Source organism: Drosophila tropicalis, unplaced genomic scaffold (genome assembly GCF_018151085.1).
Source record: "Drosophila tropicalis isolate 14030-0801.00 unplaced genomic scaffold, ASM1815108v1 contig_443, whole genome shotgun sequence".
NCBI lineage: Eukaryota > Metazoa > Arthropoda > Insecta > Diptera > Drosophilidae > Drosophila > Drosophila tropicalis.
In genome coordinates, this window is record NW_027172907.1 from 1,203,953 (window position 1) to 1,229,617 (window position 25,665).

At 35.3% G+C, this 25,665-nt stretch overlaps 2 protein-coding genes across 9 annotated transcripts in view; both read left to right on the top strand.

Moving 5' to 3' along the window:
• Positions 1 to 25,665, top strand: part of Svil (Supervillin) — a 162,216-nt gene that overhangs the window by 33,804 nt on the left and 102,747 nt on the right. For 6 of the 8 annotated variants that reach the window (XM_068286519.1, XM_068286523.1, XM_068286522.1 and 3 more), the window contains exon 2: positions 15,646 to 19,912. In XM_068286519.1, the coding sequence (XP_068142620.1) occupies positions 15,784 to 19,912 (4,129 nt within the window). In that variant the 5' untranslated portion in view covers positions 15,646 to 15,783. Of the gene's footprint in view, positions 1 to 12,760; positions 12,892 to 15,190; positions 15,209 to 15,645; positions 19,913 to 25,665 lie in introns of those variants that run through there. The other 2 variants (XM_068286518.1, XM_068286517.1) reach the window with 2 other exon arrangements.
• LOC137573985 (ras guanine nucleotide exchange factor C-like) lies at positions 19,918 to 21,925 on the top strand (the record flags this gene model as incomplete). Its single annotated transcript, XM_068286092.1, has 1 exon — positions 19,918 to 21,925. A coding segment is annotated over one exon (1,428 nt), but the record flags the coding sequence as incomplete, so codon positions are not given.

The window sequence follows — 25,665 nt, forward strand, 5'->3', positions numbered from 1 at the left end:
TTATTTTTTCGAGATGGCAGGAAGCCTATTGGCTAACCGACACTGTGTTCTAAGAGTTCTTTTGTGTTTTAAACTAGTTTTCTAAATGATCAATGCATTTAATCAAATATATCCAAAAATAAAAAAAAAAAGAAAAACAATTTAACGGTAGTTAGTATTCGGGATTTTTTCCCCATTTTTACAAAAGGCCTTACAATACTTGCTTTAATGAAGTAAAGATTAAACCTAGGCAAGATCTTAATTGGCTATCTATAAGTTTTCTTTTTCTTCTATAGAGAGAGAGAGAGAGAGAGAGGGAGAGAAAACCAACTTCTGCAAGTTGCTTAAGAAATTCGTCTCAATAGATTGGATGCTGGATATTGATGCATTATTGGATTGAATAGCTTTCATTCAGAACATTGAACTAGTTATCAATCTAACCGTCTCCATTCTCTAATAAAAATTGGTTGCATATTTTCCTGCTCTTTATTTTATGTATTATACACATTCGCTCAATTCCCATGCTTTCATTCATTTCAAACCGCAAATTGCATTTACAGGGCTTCATCATTGGATCAATGATCACTGCTCTTTCTTTGCCCTTTTCTGCTCTCTTTTCCATTTTACTGTATCGTACTTCACAGTTTTAAAAGCATCAAACTCAATTAACCCAATTTCCAAAAGCCTACGTTATTTCTTCTATTTTTTGCCATCTTTGAAATGAGTTGGCAAAACTCTCGATGAAAGTCAGTCTTCATTTGAGGCCTGCTGTCAAAATACTTGAACATAAATCAAATCAAATGAAATCTTTTGCCAACAACGACAACAACAATAACAACAAGTTGACACCTGCAATTAGATTTGCTTACCTGAAGTGGCGTGGGCCACAAGAAAATAAATACATACTCCTTTGACAGTTGTTTTGGAAATTGTATAATCAATTGAATTTCAGTTCGATTCGCTTCGGTTCGAATGGCATGGTGAAAGGCCCACCCAATGACACTTCAAGTGTCAAGTGGTTTTCAATGTAGCTCCAAAAATGGCATAATAATGTCGCGTCGTTCGTCGACGTCGTCTATAATGATCATTGCTCAATATAAAATTATGTTGAAAACTAATGTGTTCTTTTTTTGTTTGTTTATTTCAATTGATCAATTGTGAGTCAGCAAGTATTAAAATTCTTGCAACAAGTGATATCTCTTGAAGACACACATAAGGATAGATAAATAGATGGATCGAATGGCGAATGTTAATGTCTAATGTAGGCCCAAGAAAGTGTCCACAAAAAACGGCACAGGTATCTAAACGCTGAACAAGATTGGGTAGAAAGCCTGGCGATCCTATGTATAATCGGTCATCATAACTTCTTTCAATTCGGTTGTACATTCCAATGAAAGATGTTGCTCATCTTAAGAACCTGACTTTGGCCTTTATTTTGCTCTTACCTCATCATCATCATCATTTATTCATTATTGTTGCTGCATCATTGTCGGCAGCAACGGCGGCGGCGTCTGCTCTCACTGCTAATCTTGACTAACCCATCTAAATGGTCGGCCCGCATACCAGCAAAATAACGCAGCAGCATATTACTCAATTTTCAGACAAAACAAAAACAAAATAAAACATTGCTCAGATTTCAAATTTGTATATATGTATGTATGTATGTAGTATGTGCTGGCAGACAGAAAAGTATAGGGGGGCCTCGGAGGGGGACTCAAAAGTCAGAAGAAGATGATGCCACACTATAAAGGCCCACCGAAAATTCCACAGGCTATGTGACACATTTGACAAATGATCCCCTCAATAGAGTCAAGAAACATTGGCGATAAGGCATCCGACCCACTATGTAGCCCTCCCTTTTTCAAATTGAAACTCATGCATCAAAATACGAGACAGTTTTCAGAATTTCAAACAAGTTGTGAGCGTGTGCGTGGACCTTGATCTTTTGCCGTTACAACTTGAATGAGGTGCGGCAATCTGATCTCTGTCTGTCTGACACTCTACTTGAGACGAACTACTATATAATAGTGATATTGATTATTGCTCTATATATTTATACTTGAGCGAATCCCATCGCTCTCTCAAATATCTTCTGTGTGGTTTGTGATGAGGGGGTCACCTGATCCACAGGAATTTCTGACACTCCCTTCTATCATTTGTTCCTTTTTGAAATTCCTTTTTGTCAGTTATTTGGGCGTGGGTCAAATATAATTCCGCATTCCTATATACATAAACCTGAAATATGTATCATTTTAATTACCTCAACGAAAATCCTTTAGCTGAATCATAAACTACAACAGCAACAACAACAGTCACACGCAATTAAAGTCCACGAAAGACCCAAAGACCAGAGACCAGAGCAGAAATATGTAAGTCTTTGAACTTCTCGGACAAAAGGGGAGAACACGCACCTTTTTTCCCTCTAACAGTGTATAATATCATAAACAATTGACTACCTGATGAAGAACAGGATTTGGCTTCTATATAATTCCTTGAAAAAAAAAAAAACCAAAAGAACCAAATGAAAACAAAAACGAGAGAAATAAAATGAAAAGAAAGGAGAAACATTAAACTCACTTCACAGCTTACCTGCTAGCTCTCTTCTATCTCTTTGAATTTTCTTTTGTCTATGATTTATCTTTGACATATACATTTCATGCCTTATCAAGGCAAGGCAGGAGAAAAAGAAAAAGAACCTTTTAACCGATTTGAATATTTTAAGAGCCCCCACCAAACGCCAAAGTTCATTGTCATTGGGGCGTAACCAAAATGCAAGTCAACCATAACGAGACAGCATTTTGGGAGTCATTTAAATTTTTGAGTTGGTGTTATTTTTTTTCTTTCGAAGGCGTTAAGTCGTGACCACTCCCTCTGCCTTTCCATCTGTACAGTTAGATTGTTTCAATTATATAGAAGATCATTTAAATCGATATGTAGGCAAACTTATTTGGTATTGATTTTTCAAAACACGCTTCTCCAAATTGTAATATAAAACTCGTTTCCATTGATAAGCTTGGCTTGGATGACTAAGGCCAGGCTTGTTGTCTAGGTCTGAGACAAGGTTCAGACATACATAACATGAGTTTATTTATATATTTTTATTTTTATTTAATCACGATCAAACCCTATCGACTGCTAATACCTACTAAAAGCATGACCTTCAACATTTTTTTTCTCTCTGTTTAAAGGAAATGCGCGTAATTGAAAGTCAGTTTTTTTTTCCTGTTCAGTTTATCCACCTCTTTCAATCATTCAATTTTTCGTTTGTCTGTGTTTCTATTATTAAGCAAAAATAATTATTGGCTCTTGGTTGTTGTATATACATACGTATACAGTATATGTATGTAGATATAATTGCCGCACGTGTTTCGGTGAAAAGTAGTATTTAGTTGTATGTATTGTACGTTAAAGTCCATGTCCATGTCCATGTATACCCCCATGACACATGTCCGAATTGTTGGTCTGACATTGATGAAATGGGCTTTTTATTGACCATGTTTTATGCCTGTATGTGTATGGGTATTTTTTTGGTTTTGTGGCTTTTAATACTCTTTTTTTTAGACTGAGAGTTTGCCCAACTCTATTTAAGCTACCAATACTTAACTTATATTCATGTTAACTAAGGCTCTTTGATAACAATTACAAAAAAAGGTTTAACATTGATTTTGGCCATCTCTATTACTGACTCACTTTCCCATGCCTGATTGCTCGCTTTTTAGCTGAACAACCTTACCAGTTGTTAGGGTAAAAACTAAATTCGAAGCCCTGAGCACTTATGTTCCCGGAATTCACTTTTCTTTCGTGTTCCAGGAGATGAAGAATTGCGCAATTGTCTGTATCAGAGTTGCAAGGGAATCACACTTTTTTGATTGGCATTTCGAAATTGAGAGTTTTTTAAATGGAAGTTTAGCAATAAATATTGTTAATAAATTTATACTCATGAATCTATAATTATGTTTTGGTTTCTAGGAAATTCAATAAACGAAATGATAAGAGCTGAATTTAATTTCTTTTTGAATTGTATGGTATTAAGATGCAACTAATCAGACCTCCTCAACCCAACCACATTAAGTCCATGTCTTTTGACTCAATTTTTTTTCCCCCTTTTCTCTCTGTCTCTCTCTCTGTGCATGTGTTTTGTGTGGTCATAATAATGAAATTTATTACGTGATTACTTGGACGCGTACAAAAAAAAAAAAAAAAAAAAAAAAGCATTTTGATTAAGTCGAAACCAAAACGTAACCAAACCAAATGAAATGAAACAAAACGGAGAGGAAAATATCTCATAAAAAGTAAATGGAAAAATACACAAAACTGTTGTGTGTGGTCCACTAGCATCAGCAGCAGCAATCAAAGAGTACATATCTATGTATGTATATAGTCGAGTACAGTTAGAACACAAAAAAGTGAACAAAGAAATTGTTTATCAAACATTAAGATTGCCATTATATAGCTTTTATATTATAGTTGGTTCAAAAGTTACCTCGATTCTTCATTGGCGAAACTTAATGCCTTAATTTAAAAGCTTATTTTGATTAGTTAACATTTTTAACTCTCTAAAATGATGAAATGATTTCATATTTTTGTTTAGCCAGTGATCACTGTATGGTTAAAGCAGCATTTGCAATTTAATGAATATTTTTCCAACATGGGGCAAGTTGCCCCACATCAAGCTGGCTTTTATTGCATTTTTCCACCTCAGATATTTATGATAAATAAGAAAAAAAGAGAGAGAGAAAGAAAAAACCAAAACCAACATAAGAAGAAATTACAAATTTCAATGGAAAACTAAACCAAATGAAGCAACAACAATAATAACAAAATCAAAATGCAATTACATAAAAAAGAGGAAAATAATCATCTAATCCTCTCCCCGTCTCGCTGTCTTTAAATAGTTAGTAGTAAATAAATCCAATTAAGTTCAATAACAATTAACCGAGTAACTGAAAATATCACGGCATTTTCTTTTGGGCTTTAGTTAAAGTCAGTTTATTGCTCTCGTTTTAACTATCTATCAATTTAATTGTTAGAAGCCCTTTAAGGGCAAGTTCGTTGATGTTTTTGTTTTTCTTTTTTTCTCCTTCTTTTTTTTTTTTAATGATGTATTGGTATTGCCTTTGTTTCATATCCCCTAGAAATGTTAGTCGAGTGAGTATGTTGAGGTCACAAAAAACCACTGCTCTTAAATTCTTTATAGATGTCATTTAGATTTCCATCTTAAGTCAAAATAAAATCGATCCTTAAAAGTGTGATACACGATAATGGGTAACGCTTAGTCGTAGACACAATTTGATGTTATACTTTTATTGTTACCAAATCGATGACACTTTAACTGGGTGTAGGTCTTTCGGTCTCAACCTGTCTCTGTGAGGTGGGGTTAGATCGATAAATGCGTAATGTTTAGACAATTGTTTGTTTGGTCGGTTCGTTTGGCCTGTCATCATACAGAAATAAAGAAGAATGTCAAGAGGCCACAATAATTGCAACTAATACCCAAACGAAGGCTAAAACCTTGGGCCAATTTTGATTTTGTTGCATATGTGGAACAACCTGTCAGAGTCAAAGCAAAGAGTGCCGCAAAATGACTCTGAGAGAGGGGGCCAACACGTGTCACACTTTGTTTGGCATAGTCGTTGACTGTGAAGATTGGTACTTAAATGGTAATTACCTATAACCAAACCATGATTATATGTACGTACATACACATGCGGTCCACTCACTCTTGCTCTCTCTTTATCTCTTTCTATATATGTATGTACATAGATGTATCTTTTGCATTCTCTTTCTCTATTCAATTAACTGAAAACGGAAATGCAAAAACGTCGGCTTCCGGCACACAAAAGGATGTGAACGGCTACCGCTCGCTGACCACACACATATGACTTTTAATTTTGTTTGGAAATAATTCTAAGCATAAAAAATTGTTGCCTTCCTTTCTTTTCTGTTAACTTTCCTCCCCCTCTCCCACTATATACATATGTAAATCTCTTTTTGAGATTTCTGAACATGTGACTAAACTTGAACTTGCCCTCACCCAAAACCTGAAATAAAATAGATTCGCAACATTTATCAAAATATATAAAATGATTCATTCTTAAGATATCGCAATTTATTTCCTCAGGTATACACACAAACACACTCACACACGAGGAAAGAAATTCATTTTTTGCCGGCATTAGCTTATTGTATATACATATACATACATAGTAATATATATGCTTTCTGCATATAATTTTGAAAATTTGGCACATTTTGTGGATCTGCCAAAAAATGTAGCTTCTTCTGTCTGTCAGACTAAATACAAAAGCTAAGAAAATTGAAAATGCACACACAAGAAACACACACAAACCTAGACACACATGAAAATTTTGTGAAAATAAACATTGAGCGAAAGATTTAAAAAAAAAAAAACTTAGTTCTAAGACGAAAGATGTTGAAAGATTGTGGTAAAGTAAAGTGAATAATGATGAAATCGAAAAGGAAAATGTGATTTTTACAACAGTGTTTTACCTATTTTAGAAATTGCCTTCACACAAAATAAGAACTAGAGCAACAAAATATAATTTACTTAGGTCTCAGCTCGTAAAATGTATACCGAAAACATTATGTATATGTTTTGGGCACATATTTTAGTTGCAATTAGATAAAAGACTCAAAAGATTTCTTTGATTTCTTAACCCTGAGTTGGTGTGACGGTTGTCACATTGTAGCAAAAGAACTTAAAAGGTTAAGACTGATATTTTAGTCTATTGTTTAGTTACAACACAATTATTGTCAGATAAAAGCCTCATATAAGATAGTAAGTCTTAACTTTGTCTTCAATGTCTTATAGAAATAGATAAGCTAAGGTTAAGTATGATATTTAGTCACATTTACTGATTAAGATGTTTTTAATGTCATAAAAAAAGTTGGCTAAATCAATTAGGTTTATTAAGCTCAACTATAAGTTATTTGTCAAATAATAGTATAGAACTGTCTTATTATTCGCTCTGTGATTTGATACCAGCTCATATATGTAGTATACTCCACCAATTTTTACACTTACAGGGTATAAGCGAGGTGAATATGCATCACTCGCACCTCCAACTGGCATTATATTTTTGCAAACAAATATCTTTAACACTATATACAAATACGTTCATAATATTATATACAAAAAAGATATATATATGTACATCTATATATTGTGTGTTCCTCTCTGTCTTGCTTCTTCTTTTTTTTTTTTTTTTTTTGGGCCATGGCAAAATAAATTTCAAGTATTTTTGAACGCAAAAGAAAACATGATTACGGAAATTGCTAAAGATGATGTACGTTCTTCAACTCGCATCAAAAGTCATAATTTAACTAAGGCAATTGCTGTTTGTAGTTAATGATATCTTAAGCTTAAAAATAAAAAGATATAATAATAATTATGATTCCGGCATACGCCCAATTGACATTGAAGTTGGGGCTGGAGTTAAACAATGGGTCAAGGTTGAGGTCTTTTTACCTGCATCTCTCTTTGTCGCTGTCATTCTCCCAACTCCGTCTCTCTCTCTCTCTCTCTTTGTTAAAATACCTTCTCCAAGACGTGTTAATGGCTTGTTAACGATCTTAACAACTTAAAAAAAAATAAGGCAAAAAAAAAAAAAAACATTTAAAAGAGTGCAAAAAAGCGAAAAAAATTGGCATTACAGTAAAATAGTAAAACTGTTGTTCCGCTTTATGAACTTTAAACAGTTTTAATGTGTGCTCTCTGTTTGTTTACTTAGTTGTTGTTATTGCTCTGTCTATATATGTATATACATATATAGTGCTATGTCTCGATGTATGTACATATGTAGGCCCTACGAAACCATAAAAATTGTACCCATTGATGTTTCAATTACGCAAAAGAAAACAAAAGAGAGCCATAATAAATACGCTGTGTCTTGGCGAGGCAACGAAATGAAAGAAATGCTCTGGACCAATGCCATCCTGGGAATAAATATTTCCAAGATCCGTATAACCTTAAAAAAACAATACTAAAATGATAATAATTTCTGATCAATCGCAACTATTAGAAAGTGTTCATTTTAAACGGTATTGGCTTCCGGAATCTCTATGAATGGCTTTAGATCCATAAATGTTCCATCAAATTATATATTCCACATGGCCAAATCTGAAAATCGCTTGGTAAATTTGCAATTTTGATTGACAAAACCAAATTGGATACATTTTGGTGTTGTCTTTGATTTAGATTTGATCAAAAGTGATTGTTGGTTTTTCTTGGGTTCCACTTTGCTGAGAATTCATTCAACTTACAGCTCACGTCAGTTTGTTAATTGAATTTTCAAATATGAAAATTATCATTCAACCTGTTGCTGCTGCTTCATTTTCAATTCAATTCCCACGATTTTATCACTCTCTCGCTCTCCATCTCTCTATCGGAGTTCATGTTTTCAGTCTCAAATATCATCAAATCAAAGGGCTTACGCAAAACTCTATTATGCAAATTTTTGATCGGTGTTTTTTTTCTTGTTTTTTGAATTTCTTTTGTGTAACTCAAACTAAATGCTTACAAATTAGCCGGCTTTTCATATAATTTTTTAATAAATACATTCGCCACCTGCTTGATCGGCTTATGAAATAGATTTAAAATCCAAAAAAAAAAAAAAGAAAAACAAGCACAGTAGTTTTCAGATTGTTAAGCCTCATCGATCTTCGATTGCCCTTTCTCGGTTGAATAGTTTAAGAGACCTAGAGCTATGAGTTCAGATCTTGAGATCTTTTTCCCAGAATCGTTGTGGCTTTCAGCTAAGCCATTAAATCATCGATATGCTCTTATTTGGCAAGGGTATTCAATATTTGGAGATGAAAAGCAAACATGTCTTATTTGTGGGCAATTAAAAATCGATTTATGCATAAATCTTCTGCCGCGTTGTCTGCTGCTTCTCTGGGTGAAAATTAATGACAACTAAGTGAAAGTTTTTTTCTTCCCCCCCAGATTTACGTTTTGTACAAACAAAACTATAAACCACAAAAAACAACAAACGAGTGTAAACCAATAGGTAAAGCCCACAGAAAAAATGCGTGTCAAACATTTTGCTTAGCTTTTTTCGGGCATTTCTCGACAAAACAACAAACCAAAAAAAAAAAAAAAAGGTTCATTGGCCCAGGGGCTATTTGAAAATGAAAGCGACCAGTTTTTAGCTTATGAGTCTCATACACAATACTTGTATGCAGAATTTGAATACGAACAAAAACGTCATAAAAAAAAAAGTTATATCTGCTGTTAAAAATGTTAATTTTCATGCTTTGTTAAATTAAAATTATATTGTTCAAGCGGCTAACTGAATTGCAAAAAACAAAATCGCAGAAAATCAAAGTCGAAATCATTTTCGCTTGAAGCGTAGTAAATTTAATTATTAGTTTCAAACTAAAATAACTAAAATTTAAATATTAAAAAGAATTTCTAACTGAAAGCCATTAAAAACTTCGATTCATTTCGAAAGGCTTTTGCATTTAAAGAGAAACCCATATATTTTGAAATGTTAGATAAAGCATTATACGGACATGTTTCCGTTTTTGTAATGTTTTGTGAGAAATTTGAATTTTGAAACCAAAGCAACTGAGACAAAATAGAAACAAGCCTAATTATTGAAAATTCCAAGTTCAATAAGAGAAATAAAACAAAATCTGTTTTTTTGTTTTTAAGGAAGAATCACTAAAAACAATGACCGCTTTGTGAGCAATTTCAATAACTAAATTTCAATGACATTTTAAGGAAACAAAGATTTAAATTGTTAAAATTTAAAGTTAGACATTTCAATTGTATTTGATGAGACAGTTAAAGAGTTTGAAAAGTTTAAACACAATTGACAACTTGACAAAAAACAAACAAAACATAAAAAAAAAGAAATAAAGTATAAAAAAAACTTGATAATTATAAATGCAAGATGCAACCAAAGTTGAATGCAACTTCCTGGTTCAATATGAAATTGGGGTTGGAGAAGCATATATAGCATGCAGGGGGGCCAGATATATACATACATATGTACGTATGTATGTATGGGGGAGTTCAACCTAACCTAACCTAACCCTTACTCTGGCCTATTGTATTCACTCATGCAATGCAATGCAATAGCCAACATAAGCTGCAACAGCAAACAATAACTGCAACAATAACAACAACAATATCACGCACTAGTCATTAGCCCTGCCATGGATAAACAAATTTTGTGTTTGTTGCCACAAAATGCGGCAAAGTTTAGTCTACAGTCTACGCTTCGTCTCCTTCAGTTTATTCTTTTGCCTCTCTGCATGATGAAATGCAACACGTGCTGTGCATAAATAAAATTGTTTCAAAGCCTTTTTGGAGTTTTTCCACACTCGCACACACACACACACACAGATGCACGCATTTTACTCCTTTTTTCTTTCCAGTTGACCAATTTTTTGGCCCTGTCATTGACCCCTTCCCTAGAACAAACAAAAATACCAAAAAAAAAAAAAAAAAAATTATTATAGATTATGCATGGTTAGAAATGAGAATAGAAAGAATTCCTTAACTTTCAATTAAGGCAACGACTTTGACTTACCCTAGAATGAAGCACAGTTGAGTAGTGAATCAAAAAGCAAACGTTTATGAGTATACCTTTTGCAATTTATGAATGTAGGGTATACAAAAAATATGTGTTAAAGCATCTCAAATGAATTAGAAGAACTTGGAGCTTGGGATCCCCTTTCATTCTCTCTATCTTTCACCACACATCATAGGCCTCTGTCCTCGTTTTTCCTCTCCATCTTCAGCGAACCTTAACCACTTGTTGTCCATCTTTATTATTTTTTTTCTGTTTCTTACAAAACTCCTCCGACTTCTTCTTCATCGTCATAGAAATTTCTTAATTTTTTTGTTTAGTTGCTATTTTGTGGTGCGTCGTTTTCTGCTGTCTTTTGCCACTATTTCATTTGCATAATGTGTGTGATAAGCTGTGACACAGATATTTCACCGAAACGGGCGGATGTTATGAAAATGAGAGAAAGAAACAAGAAATTGCTGCTGAATTTCGCCTCACAAAAAGTCGTTAAACTTTTTGGCCAGAAATATATGTATTTAACAAATTAAATTTCATTTTTGCAAACCCAAAAAAACCCAAAAAATATTAACAATTGCAAGCCTGTTTCAGTTCATTAACTTTCGATTTAAATCATTGCACAGCTGAGAGAAATGACTAAAGCAAATTTTCTAAATTTTATTAATGCTGTTTTGTTGGGGTATTTAAACTCATAACAATTGAAATGTCCTAAATTTGAGATCAAGGCTGTATTGAGTCATTTGGCAACTCGAAATGTTTGCCAATATCATTAGCCAATTAGGCGATCAAGAATTTATGAGTCTTTTTAGTCCAAGTCATTTTCTGCCTCAAAGTCTTTAATGTTTAAGATCTTTTTCAAAGTGTTTGCATATATAAGTAGGCACATTCGTCTGGTGTTTTGACTAAAGTTGCTTGATTTCTACTACAATAAAAAGAAAAGGTTGGCACATGACAAGCAAAAGCTTTGATTATATTAAAATCCATAGAAATGTAGATATATTTTGCTTACCCTTCTCTAAGTTTATGAATATTAAGGGCATGGTTCTGTGTGTCAAGTTAAAAGAATCGCCAAGAAGTTATTTCTAAAAAGGTTTTTTTCTAATAATAATTTATCTATCGTGGCTCATCATGATGATAGATATCAATAAATATTTTTGTAGTTGGATGGTCAGTTCAATTTGCATTTACCTAAGATCCTTACTCACCTCTATGAACAATCAGTTGACTTTATACCTCACGGTTACCTCATTCTATCTGACAGAACGAACTTTCCCACACACAAAAGACACACGCACACACAAAGAGAGACACATTCCTTTAGCAGGCACTATATATAGGAAAATGTCTATCTATAATTAGTTTCACCCACTTTTACTGCACTTTACTTTTACTTTTGCTATTCTTCAAACTTTTGTTCTATTCTTTTTTTTGAGTTCTTTCGATTCTTCCGCATTTCCAAGCTGTCTAAATGTTTTGCTTTAACTAAATTTAATAGTGTTTGACATAAGTGGAACACAGGGAAAAAACTTCGATCGATTAAGACTATGATAATGTACCTTTTTGGTGGAGGATGAAACAAGTCTATATATAGAATTAAGATTCATAACCATAAGTTAAATGACATTAATGATCTTCTTAATTGAGTGACAGCCAAAACGAAGGTGACACATTTGTTGTTGTTTTTTTTTTTTTTGTTCACTTTGCTTGTTGTTTCTCAATTTTACATTGGTTCATTGACTTAAGGCTTAAGACTCAATTTAATGATCAAAATGGTTTTAATTTGATTTCTTTGTTTAGTTAATTGAAAATTTGCCTTAGGCCTCTTATGGTTGCTCTTAGAGGTAGGACTAACCCATCTCATCCCATCCCATGAATTTTATTCTCATGAGTTAGAAATTCTCATGGCATGTAAAATGCTCTTGGGTTACCTTAGCCTACCCCATCTCCACCCCATTTTGATGATGATGCTTTTCACTCTCTTAAGTCCATTTATATATATATATACATATATACGCCCAGATATCTCGCACTGTTCGCTCTCTCTCTCTCTCTCTCTTTCTCTCTCGTTTACCGATGGGGAGGGAGCTTCACATGTTTTTATATATTTTTTTTTTTTTGTTGGAGCTTTTAGTTGCTTGGTTCATTCGATCGATCTCAGACCCCAACACACACAGTTTTTCCTTTGCCCATAATCAGTTGAGAACGAGCGCGTTTACGTGTCGGTGTGGAACTACGGAAAATATTAAGAACAAATACGTGAACGAGAACCGGGAACCGACAACCGAAGACTTTTCCCTTATTATTTTTTTTTTTTTGTTTTGGTTTTTTCGCCTTTCTATTTGACCAAATATTGCGCGTAAATATTTCTAAACCTCCGCCCGGCCGGCTGATTCCCATCTTTGCTTCTTAAAGAGCCTTATTTTATTTATAAACTTTCAAAAGGCAAAAATTTTTTTTTTTTTTTTTTTTTTGTTTTGTTTTTTTTTTTTTTTTTTGTTCTTTATGCTTGTCTGTTATTTTGGGGATTTGCCATTTGAAATTGGGGAATTCTTGATCTGGAGTTGCGTGTGCTTATTTATAGTTTCCTTTTGCCTATGTATGTTGCATATATATATATATTTCTGATTCTATTGTTGTTTTTCCGCGTCGTCGGCTTACGCCATACAGTGCGTATGAGTGATTTGTGCTGTTTTGAATATATAAAATTTGGTTGTATTTTTTTTTTTTTTTTTTTTTTTTTTTTTTTTGATCTGGCACATTGCCCGACATTACGCAGCTGTTTAGTTTACCATAAAATCTTCCTAGTCAAAAAGAAGAAATATATATCTAGAAAATTGTTCATCTTGTAATTTTACCTAAATATATAAACATACTTATACCTACTTATATATACAAAAAAAAAAAAAAACTGATTTCACTGAGTCACGTAAAATTTGACTTTTATGTTTCCATATTTCGAATCTATAAATCAATCGAGTTGAGAGAGAACGAAAGAGATTGAGGGGGTGGAGAGAGAAAAAGCAAAGCCACCACAGACTGACATGTGTTAGCTCTAGGAAAGTTGTTGAAATGTTTTAAGAAAGAATTATTGTCACAAAAACAGAATATTCACATATATGTATACATTCTTGACAAGACATTGAAGAGTCAGCATGGAGAAATGCTAGATAGAGGAAAATTAGACAGCAGGGAATGCTTTTAGTAAGAAAACTAGAGATAGAAAGCAATTGGAAACTATAGTTTTGCCACTCGATACCTGACAGTTCTTTCAATCTTTTTATTTTTATAGTAGTGTAACTATTTAAATCCCTTTGAGTCTCTTATCACTTAGGATAATGCTTGCCTTTAAATGAACTTGAATCCCAATTGAAAAAGTATCTCTTATTCCTGTTTATCCCCTAATGAAAAACGTTTTAAAGACTAATGATTAATCCATCACAAATTATGCTTATTTTTCGGCAATTTGATCTGAATGTTAATTTCATTTAAGAGATACATAAATAAATAATTTGTTTGTTTATGGTCAGTGATCTTCACTTTGCATCATAGACGAGATCTCTGCTTTCAGTTTGGACCAAGCATATCGAATATCATTCATCATATACATAATCTCTTCATGCTTATTGGCCTCATTCCCGTTCCGTTCCCTTTTCGTTTATTGTTTCTCTGTTTGCCTATTTGTTTATATTGGGGGAGGTTTGGATCGTCTTCGGATTGAAATTGAAATGGAAATGAAAATTGAAACAAGTGTAAAGCCTTTTGTCTTTTTGGTAGTTGTTTTTGTTAGTGTTGTTGTTGCTGGTGCTGGTGTTGCCGTCTTCATCAGCAATTCGGCTCTCTTTCTATGGCGTCATTAACGGAAATGATGCGTCCCGATCCCACGCCTTATGCTTGCCTCATATTATTCGCCCAATTTTAGAGCTATTTTTTTTCTTTCTTGTTTTTCGGTATAAACAAATTCAAAAATTGAATTTCACACGCAATTTGGTAGTTTCTTTTTCCACCCCCTTCCATCTTCTTTCTTTCTTTTTGTTTTGTTTGCTGGTATAAATAATATCCGCAAAAAATATATGAAAACGAATTGAAATTGAATTGCGGTGGGGCTGAAATTAATTAGGTTTCATTTATATAGACACTTTCAATTGGCAACAGAAAAAACAAAAAAAAATAGAGAAAGAAGAGATAAGATTATAGTGCTTATACGACTTTAAGTGATATGTATGTCTATGTTATATGTATGTATACATATACATATGTATCTACATTTGTATGTTTTTTTGCGGCTTTAATATATATTTCAAATTTAGTTTCTATTTTTAATAATTCCTTGCCAATAAAATGGTTTTCAATTCGATTCCTTATACGGAAACTTTTTCTTAAAATAGATTAAACATTCAATTGAAGTGACCATAAACAGCTTATATTTATAATATTTAAATCCAACTAAAGTTGTATGAAATTAAATGATTAAAATGAAATGTAAATTTATTTGTCAGCGCCAAAAACTTTTCAATAAAAATAGTTAATGGACTCGTGTTTTAGCTACAATTCTTTTATCTCTTCTCCAACTTGAATGATAAGAGACGTTTTCTATTTGTGCTTTTTTAGTTGGGTCGCATTTGATTTGCTCTTTTTATGCAATTAGTATTATGCTAAATATCTAAAATGATATGGTAATCAGATGTTTCCGCTGACATGACAAGTCAAGTGAAGACTCTTAGCGTGGGAGCTAAATGCAAACGATAAAGAAATTTTGCAAGAGTTGGCAAAAAAAGTGGCAGAGTAAAGAAGACCAACCTCTCTTACTATGCGAATCAGTTTAAAGCTGGTCTTTTTTTTAGCGATCAACGACCCTGGTTGTCTTTTGGTACCTATCTATATCTTAGATGTGATGTAAATGTTAACGTCGACGTGAGGCCATTAAAAAGGTCTTAACTTATCTCAGGGTCGTATGTCGTACTATAATGAAATCTTATCACAAAGAGCAAGCCATTAAAATTAAATAAAATAAATGTTTACACAAAACTTGACTTGAATTCGCGCTGCCTATTGAAATTTTCTATGGAAACAACTAATCGTTTGCCCTCTCTCTTTCTCTCTGTTTTTGTAGACTGTTCAGACCAGTTGGCGGCCTCAATTGCCATTGCCCAAAGAGCTACAGCTCAACGACGAAGAAAAGGATACTAAAATAATAACGACAACAACTCAAGCAGATATACACAACGAACAGGAGGATCAGGATCAAGAAATGGATCGTTTAAGGAGCAATCATCATCATCAACAGCAACAGCAGCAGCATCATCATCAGCAGAGTCTGGGCGGCTCACATCAACAGTTGACTAGCAAACAAAAATGGTCATTTGGACGATTATTTCGTAACAATAATAAGAAAAAGGAAGCTGAAATTTCCGCCTCATCCAGTGAGGAGGATCGCAAGGCGGGCTTTCAGCCCAATCAACGACAAAGTGCTGGCAATAAATCTAAGACGAAACAAGGCAAAAGTTCACGCAACTCGAATAATGCGTCCAGTCAGAGACAACAAATGGGTTTCGATCACATTGTGATGCCCCATCGAATGTTGGAGCAACAGGTGGAGAATGAGTTCTTTTTGCCATTGGAAATGGTTGAACCACCACCACATCATCCACAACAACAACAGCAGCAAGAGCCATATTATCAAAATCAACCGAGTCAATATTATCCACGTTCTAGCAATTCATTGGACAGAAGAATGCTAATGCCACTAGCGCCACCGTCGCAACATAAATCAAGATCAGCTCAAAGAGGTGGAGCCAATGGTGGTCGCTCTAGTGAAGAGGAAATGATTTCCTTAAATTCTTCAACCTTTTCAAAATACCGCAGCGACGAGAGTATACATAGTGGCGGGCAAGCTCTTATGCCTGGTGGCTCAATAGGCTCAACATCTGGCCAAAGTCGACGAAGTCGAGCGGCACGCAATGAACGCTATTACAAACGTTTATCCCGCGATGGAGAACAAAGCCATGGTGGTGTACACATTCAAATGCCGCCCCCACAACAACAACAGCAACGCTATAAGACACAACCCTTACCATTGTCCATTTATCAGCCACAGCAATCCTCAGGAGGTTATGTGCAATGGCAACCAGGTCAGGGTCACACACAGACGAAGCCATTGCAAAACTCTATGCAAAATGACAATAAACGCAGCATTAGCTATGATAGTCAAATACATTTACAGAATATCAATGGCCGTATGCATAGTAAACCCTTGCCGCCGCCACCACCTCCAAGGGATCCTCTGCGACGAGTGCCCACACAGATGGGCTCAAGTTCTGGGGATTTGAGACCGGTTTCGATGTATTCATTCGATCATGGCGGCGGTGGTCGTTGTGTGTCCGATGATCGCATTTGGCAGCCACCCCACTATCAGTCGGTGCACTCCCTCAACTCTCAGCCAGCCAGTCAGACCTCATCGATAGTCAGTGCTCCCACTGGAGGTGGTCATCGACGGTTTATCACCAGATCGGAACGTAAAGCTCAACCGGGTAAACAATCATTGCCGAACGGCATTGATTTTCATTACATAGCCGATGCTACGCCACGTTCTCGCAAACCCATACATATGATGGATATGGAACGCATGAATCACAAAGATGAGCTACCAGCCTCTAGTGGCATATTGAGAACTTCCAAAAGTGGTTTGGCGTCGGCACCAGCACCAGCAGTAGCTGGGGCTCTACCTATAGCCAAACCACGTTCTGTATCCAGTTCGAGATTAAGTGATTATGCCAATTGTAATATGCCCATGTATTCCGAAGTACAAAAACCAAAAAGAATGATCAACAACAATAACAGTAGCAGTCAGGATAATGTTATATGCGGTAGCTTACACATCAAACCGAATCTAAATGATACAAATCGTTCCGAAAATTATGTGGAAATACGTCATAAAACGAATTCTATGCCACATCAACAGCAGCAACAGCGTAGATCTGGTGATAAATATGAGGAATATATTGCCGAGAAGCGGGAACAACATCAACAGAAACAACCATCACAACAGATCTATAAGGAACGCAATCAAAGTCTTCCAACAGCAGCACCCATATACTTTCCACGCAAAAAACCAGCCAATTTGGAGGAGGCGATCAATGAACTGGAGGCAATTTATAAATCTCTGGGCCTGACCGAACCCAAAGAGGAGCAAGTGGGACTAGTGGGAGTGGGAGCAGTAGCAGAGAAGCCCGTGCGTATACCAACGCCCAGTGACTTTGAAAAGTTTGCTTTGGCCCATGCTGATGATTATGATGATGATGGTGATTCACCGGCCGGTGAACCAGATCCCATACGAGATGACGTGGCTTATAGAAATCTTCAATTGGCCAATTTACACAATCGTTCGGCGGTGGAAAAGCAATTGCCATTCGGTATACCTCTGGGTCCTATTGTGCCAGCTCCGCAATCAGATTATTTGCATGTTGAAGGATTGCCACATGTCCTGAAGCAGAAGCCAAAGAAAAGCGGTTCACCCGATATAGTTAAAGATGATTTGGCTGTGCGTGCATTGCGTAAAGATCCCCCGGGACCCAAATCCACATTCAATTATCCCATGCAAAAAAAACAGAGAGCCATACGAACTCAATCGGCCAATATATACAATTTGATACAGAGAGATGCAGCCAAACCATCTGGCGGAGATTTAAATAGCTACATGGAGCTCAGTCGCAACATTGAGAGGGCAGGCAGTATGACAAATTTGCAGCAAACAAGTGATATACCGGCCACATTGGATCTACTAAGGAAATTGAAGGCCCAAGAAGAGGAGTTGAATATGGTGAAGAAGGTGCCTTTCCGTCATCCTAGTCTGGGCGGGGCTATTGCTCAATTGCCAGAACGTTTGGCCAAAGATGAACCATCGGGCAAATTGCCGTATCAACCAGTGCCAGCACCACGTAAAAGTCTAACTCCCGAACCAATTCTGGAGGATGCCCTGAATAAGATTGCTCAAGATGCTCAGGCGAGTAGCATTAAATTGAGTCAGGAATTAAATGAGTTGCGCAAGGAGGCTCTCATTACGGCGGCCAGGCCAAAATTGAATGCGGAACAGCAGAAGCTAGAGGAGGATCTCGAACAGATTGAGGCAGTATCTGAGGCGGCGAAGAGATGCGGCCAAATGTTGCTCGATACGCTGCCAGATGCCAATGAGAAGGAAGAACATCAAAATCAACAACAAGAGAAGCCATCACGTAAACTTCAAAAGGAGGGTAAACTGATACGGGCCATCGATGAAGTGTCCGAGGCAGCAAATGCGGTGTGTGAGAAAATCCTTAAAGATATTGTGACCACAGAGCCGCCAGTTGTAGTCCATGAGGCAGTTCAGGTGAAGCAGCCAACAACAATGGCCGCAGGACAGGATCAACAGCAATTGGTGATGCCGAATCTTATCAAGAAACTGGATCCCATCCAATCGGATAAGATTGAGCATATTGCCAGACGTTGTATGCGACAATTAAGTGAATTGGCCAATAATCCGGACTATGATAATCTCTCACCAACAGCAACAGCAGCAACAACAACAACAGCCTGTAAAGATGCAGCCCAAAGCAACAACAAACAAGCACCATCAAATGATGCAAATAATGTTTATACCGTTGCAGAGATTACGGGTGCAGGAGTCGGAGTAGGAGGAGGTAGCGTTAGAGGAGGAGTTGTAGGACGTACAACTCTCGAGGAGATTGATCACATAATGCAAGAATGCGAACGTCAGGCGAAAAGTCAACAAACAACAGGCAACAGCTCTTCCATATCCACCGATGATCAACGCACCACAGCACCAAGCATGACCAGTGGAAGCGGCAGTGGCAGCGGTCCAAATAATGTGAGCACCACAGCCAGTTCATTTAGCTCGAGCAGTGATTGTTTGGCCAAATCATCATCGAGCCCCTCAAACGCCAGTCGTCCCATGTCCTCGAGCATAACGTCTTTCAATCCTTATTCATCGAGTGATTATATTAAATCACAGAGCAGCGATTATCAAGCACCCAGCACTTCAGATCCAATCAAAACCTTTAGCACCACATCATACGATAAAGAGACAACGCCAAATCAAACCACAATTAGCACTATAACCACAACCACCAGTAATAGCAACAGCACCACCAATAATTTCGATTCAATTGAAGATCAAACTGCGGCCAAAACAGAGCCAGCTTCTTCTCCCCTGCAATTGACGCCGAAAAGTGAAAGAAAATCAAAGGATGGTGAAAGGGCATCATCGGGAGCATCATCATCGCCATCGCAATATAATTCTAGTGAAGAATTGGCTGCCATATTTGGCATTGAAGAGAAACCAAAACGTCATCTACCAGCACCACCAACGACAACTACAACAACAGGTAAAGGCGCTACCCTGAAACCGCCGCCTTGTACCGCCAATGTTGCCAACGCTGCCAACGCTGCTATTACTACTACTACTACTACTACTAATATTATTAATAATAATAATAATAATAACGAAACCCATCTCCACCCTCTTCCATCTAATGCTAATGCTATTAAACCAAATTTGATTGATACTACCAGCTTGTCAACCAATACCAATACTACTACTAATGATAATTGTAAGCTAGAAACTATATTAGAGCAAGATGATTGTCAACAGGTGAAATTGTCACCTAATTTCAATCGCATCTATAATAGTAAAGTACGCATTGTAGTAGATACAGAACCATCAACTGCTGCTGTTACCCATTGCGATTCATTGAGTTCTTTAGAGGAAATCTCATCAAATCCCGATTCGGGTAATGTTAGTTTAACCGATTTCCCTTTGAATAGTCAGGCAAATGCTTCCCTTCAATTGCAATCATCGTATAATAGTCGTTTTGAGGTGAAAGAGCATTATGTAAGCGAGATAGCTATAGCCACAACTGAAGATGATGATGATGACGATGAAGATGAAACTGAACGAAAAGACATAGCAGAAGTTGAATTTCCTCCTTTGCCCACAGCAGAAGAACTATACGAGAGTTTGAGAGAAGATGTAGAAAACGATGAATCTCGACCATACGAGAAGGTAGCCGATTTACTCAATAGTTTCATAGAAGATCTAGATCTAAATACGCAAGAAGCATTGACCTTAAGTCAAGAGGTTTATAATTTGGCCAATGGATCAATGTATAAGTCTTTGGAGGCATCAAAGGAGGAAATGAGAATTGAAGCATTACCCATATTGATCGAAGAAGATGAAGATGAATGCGATTCGGTAGCGCAGTCATCGCGAATTGTGTATGAGACACCCCAATTAAATCTAAGTATAACCGAGCTGAAAGTTAATTATGAAACCAAAGTAGAACAAGATAAAGAAATGGAAACAGTGCAAGAAGCAACAGCAGCGGTAACTGATGATATGAAAACCAATGATCAAATATCGATTAATGATACTTTAGCAAGTAATGAACAAGAGCACAAAGAAGATGAAGAAGAAGAAGCCAATGAAGAAACTGCTACACGATGCCGCAAAGGACATCCGGTGAGACATATAGATGCAAATGCAAACGATGTGCAGCAGCAACAGCAGCAGGAACAACCCACAACCAGTAGGAAGGCTCTGTCTGTGTTTGGGGAACAGCGTCTGGTGGCATTACCACGACATCAACAACAACAACTGGCAGCGGGAGGAGGAGCTGCTGTACATCTTGGCAGTGGTTTGACAACACTTGAGCACGTACTTGTCGCCTGCACAGTGGGCCTGATTACACCCAATGATTTGCTCACTTTATGTTTGATCGTAATTGGTGTGATTATCATTATAGCAATTGCTCTCAACTGATTGTTGTTGTTACAAACAAACACACACACACATACACCCATATTGTTGTAATTATAAAAAAGAGAAAGAAGAAACAAAAATCGATGGTGAAAAAGAAGAGAGAAATGAAGTAAATTGATTGTTTAATGGCCACAAAGTGCACTTATATCTACTTACATATATACATAGATATATATTTAAATAGTATATATCCTTAAAAATATGATATATAATTTGTATTTTAGTTTATCTTATACCAAAAGTATTGTATTTTTTTTTTCTATACATTTAACAAACATATATTTAAGCACATCGAGCATATTTACTTTTTAAAACTAACCTTGGCAAGTTCTTTAACCAGTTTTTTTTTTTATTCTACTCCTTTGTTTTATTTCCTTCCCTAATTGTTAATCATATTATTATATATTTTTCTACTTGTTTGTTTTTGACTGCAACTTGTGCCAATGATTTTGACTTAATTATGTTCTATTAATTAATTAATTAAATAATGTTTAAGCACATTTACCAGACATCGAAAAAAAACGAAAAAAAAAGCTATCCCAGACGACCTAAACAACAACGAATATTTCATTTATTATTAACAAATAATATTTAAACAAAAACAAAAAAATCTCTCTCTCTTTGTATATTTTCAGCTCAAAATTTAAGAGTTTAAATTATAAACAATTTCCTTAATGTAGTCACATATTAATTATTTTTTTTTTTTACATTTTTTTTTACGACGAAAACTACAGCGAAAATATTATTATTATTATTATTATACTTAATAAAATGTTAAAAAAAAAAATGTTTTGCTAGAAATTTTATTTTTATTTTGTTGTTGTTAAAGTTTATTTTTATTGCTTGCTTTGCTCTTTTTCTTTTCTTTATATGTTTTAATTTTTTTATTTGCTTTGATTTATTATTTTACATTTTCAGCGTACCGCCCTGCCACGCCCAGCGTGTCGTATCCTATGAAAATGCGTTTAACCTGAACTAATAAAAACCGAAATTCGAAAGTGCATTAAATGTTTATTGGTGTTAATTGTTGATGTTGTTGCTATACAAAAAAAAAAAAAAAAAACCAAACAAAACTCCGAATTAGTTGCTAATTAAAAAGATTATTGAATATCCATTTATATTTACACATTTCTTTTTTAAAATTTTACTCTTTAGCTAATTTCAAATTTGAAACGGAACTTTCCTAATTTAAAACGATTAAAAAGCTTTTTGGTCAACATGAACGCTAGATGGCGCTTTTATTTGTGTGAGTGGCGCTGTCGTTTGTTGAAATTGTAGATTTTCTGTGGCGCCACTGAGTTTATAGATTTCAAATCGAACGTTTAAAGTTTTAGATGTATTATAACCCTCTCGATACTATTATCATTAAGTTTAATTTTGAATGACTTGGTGATACTTTTTGGTGCTACTGAAGAATAAGCAATACAATTAAATTAAAGGCTATCAATTTGGTATGCAATCAGGGCTGTTGTTATTTTAGCTAAACTGACTCAAAAAATACCTAAAAGAAACCCCATTAGTGGTTACGATAAAGGCCAAAGTTCTTTAAAAGAACAACCAAACTTTGTAGGACACTTTTAAAGCAGAGTGGCTTAAGTATGTTCTAGTGATGACCAAAAAGAAAATTTTAACAGGCTCACTCAATAAAAGAAAAAGTAAGGCAATTGACCCAGCGTCACACATATTTAAGTCAATTTCTATTAACAATTATCTGTCTTGAGTATGAATTCGTATTTGCTTAGTTTATCTTAGCTGTTGGGCATCAACATGCTTCTTCGTCTAGACATGACCAAATTGAAAAGTTCTGTTTTTCTCATACATAAATACTTTTTCTTTTCTTGTGTTGGTTCAAACATGAGAAAACCCCTCCAAAATTTAAAAAAAAAATAAAATGTAGGCATTTTAGATGGAGAGCATTGAGTTAACGGTGGCCAAAAACCACTCCAGAATCAACAAGAAAAGTTCAACAATCGTTTGAACTTTTCGGCTCTCTAAGAGGCCAGTCAAAAGGCACATACACACATGGCCAACATATATATGTACATGCATGATGCTATTTACAATTTGTCTGTCTGCTCTGCTTTTTCGGGGTTCCTTCTTACCAGTCAATACTCCTTCAACCCTTCGTCTTGCTCTCTGGTGGACCCAAACAAAGAAAAGGAAAGCTTATAGCCAAAATAAAGGCAACTTTCTAAAACGACTTTTTGATACCTTTCATCCAAAAAACAAAAACGGCTGTCAAGCAAAACTTTATTCCCAAAAAACTGTTTTGGATTTCTAAAAAAAAAAAAACATATTAGAGACTCTTTTAAAACGGAATAAGATGACTTAATAAGCAAATATGTACATCCATAATAAAAGACCCATGAATATAGAGTATAATTATGTTAAAGCTGATGTAAAAGCGAAAGTCTTTGGCGAAGTTCACCGAAAAAAAGGACATTCAACTTAAGGTCATTTGCCTCCTGTCTATGGCTTTCGTTTGTTGCCATGCTACTAAAATCATTTATAATTGTGTCCTTTGGCTAATGAGGCATGAAATATCCTTGCGAACCCAAACAGATGGATTTCGCTACCTAAAGGTTTCAACAGCAAGATCTCTCCAAAAACTACATACAACTGAAAAGTAAGAAATTGAATTTTAAAGTGAAAACGAAAGAAAATGGGTTCATTAACCTGCTGCCAAGAGAAGGCAAAACCGGTGGCCATTGCCCCCTCCCAAAAAAAAAAAAAATAAAAACAAAAAGAACAGAGAACCACAAGAAAAATAAACTTTCGGGCAATAAAAATGTCACAGAACTAATTTGTTTTGTGTGTTGTTGTTTTTTGGTTAGGAGCTCCTCATAAATTTACGCTAGGACACACATGTGGCTGAAAACAAGGGGAAAAATAAGAACTCAAGGAAAATCCACACTCTCTTATACTCTGGCTCTATGACGCTCCCTTGGGAATGTGAAATAATCATAACTCACTTAACCTTATTATAGCAACGGCTTTCACTAGGCGTATGAGTTATATTAGCTAACGGTCGGAAGGCCTCACTGACTCCTTCTTTTCACGAGGCGTGCCTAAGTGGGCGTTTGACTTTCCCGGTTATGTTTAATTATTCTTAAGAGAATCTTTTGCCAAGCCTGCTGTTTGGTTCACACTTGCTGGATAATTATTTATCATAGGTTACTCATACGCCACATGGTACCCGCTGCTACACCGCCGAGCTTGCGGTCAAGTGTGAGCTACTACTACTCAGCTCAGTTCCTAGTTGCGGTTGCACATCCTCTACCTCGTCTCCTTCCTTCCACCCATTCTCCTTCCTTTCGTCCAAGAAAATCGGGGGCACGCCTCAAATTTAACAGTTGAAAACAGTTTGACAAGCATCATTTCTGGAGTGAGTAGTGAGTGTAGTTAGTAGTAGTAGTTTGAATTGTTAGCAAAGTGGGGGAAACAAAGGGGATACGGCCATAAAAGGTTTCGTCCTTTCGTCCCTTTGCGCAGGTACAAACAAATTCTTCCAATTTGATTGGGAGACAGAACGAAAGCGAGTGAGCGGGAAATAGCCGAATCAGTGAGAGAGAAATAGCGAAAGTTTTTCAGCGAATTCGTCAAGTCTTTGGAAAAGAGAAACATAGATAAAAGCTAATGGGAAAGCTTTGCTACACCCTGTATCTATAAATCGGACACAAGGGTGTATTTAAGTTTAATAACGCAAAATTGGAAAGTAATTCCACTCAAGGAATATATTTATTTGTCTTTATATGTTAAAACGTAGCTCATTGTTTAGTACAGAAACTTAAGTCACTCAAAAATAATTAAAGTAATTTTTTCAAAACCTATTAAATGAATAAGTGCAATTTTTTGTAATAAAGGGTATAACAAAGCCGATTAATAAAATCATTATCAGGCATAAAAAGTTTCTGTAAATTTTAAATTAATAATTGTCAAAAGAGGATCCGTCTGAAGTCTCCTTAATTAAATATATAAAAAAGCTCTTCAATCAGTCATGTACATACATATGTAGGTCATTATATTAACTTTATTAAGAATAGTTTCTGAATAGTTACTACTTCTATTTTTAATAGACTAATAGATTGATTAGATAGATAAAAAAGATACATATATAAAAAAAGCAACAAGTTTCATAAGCCAGCAAAAATTCTTAATTATATTTCAAAAAATTGTGAATGTTTGAACCCCTTTAGAATTCAGATCCTTAGAAGTTCATTAAAATGTTCAAAATTTTTTGGAAAATTCACAAAAAAATCAAAACATTCTCTATTATTACAAATAATTATTATTTATTATAAAATAAAATAATGATAGAAG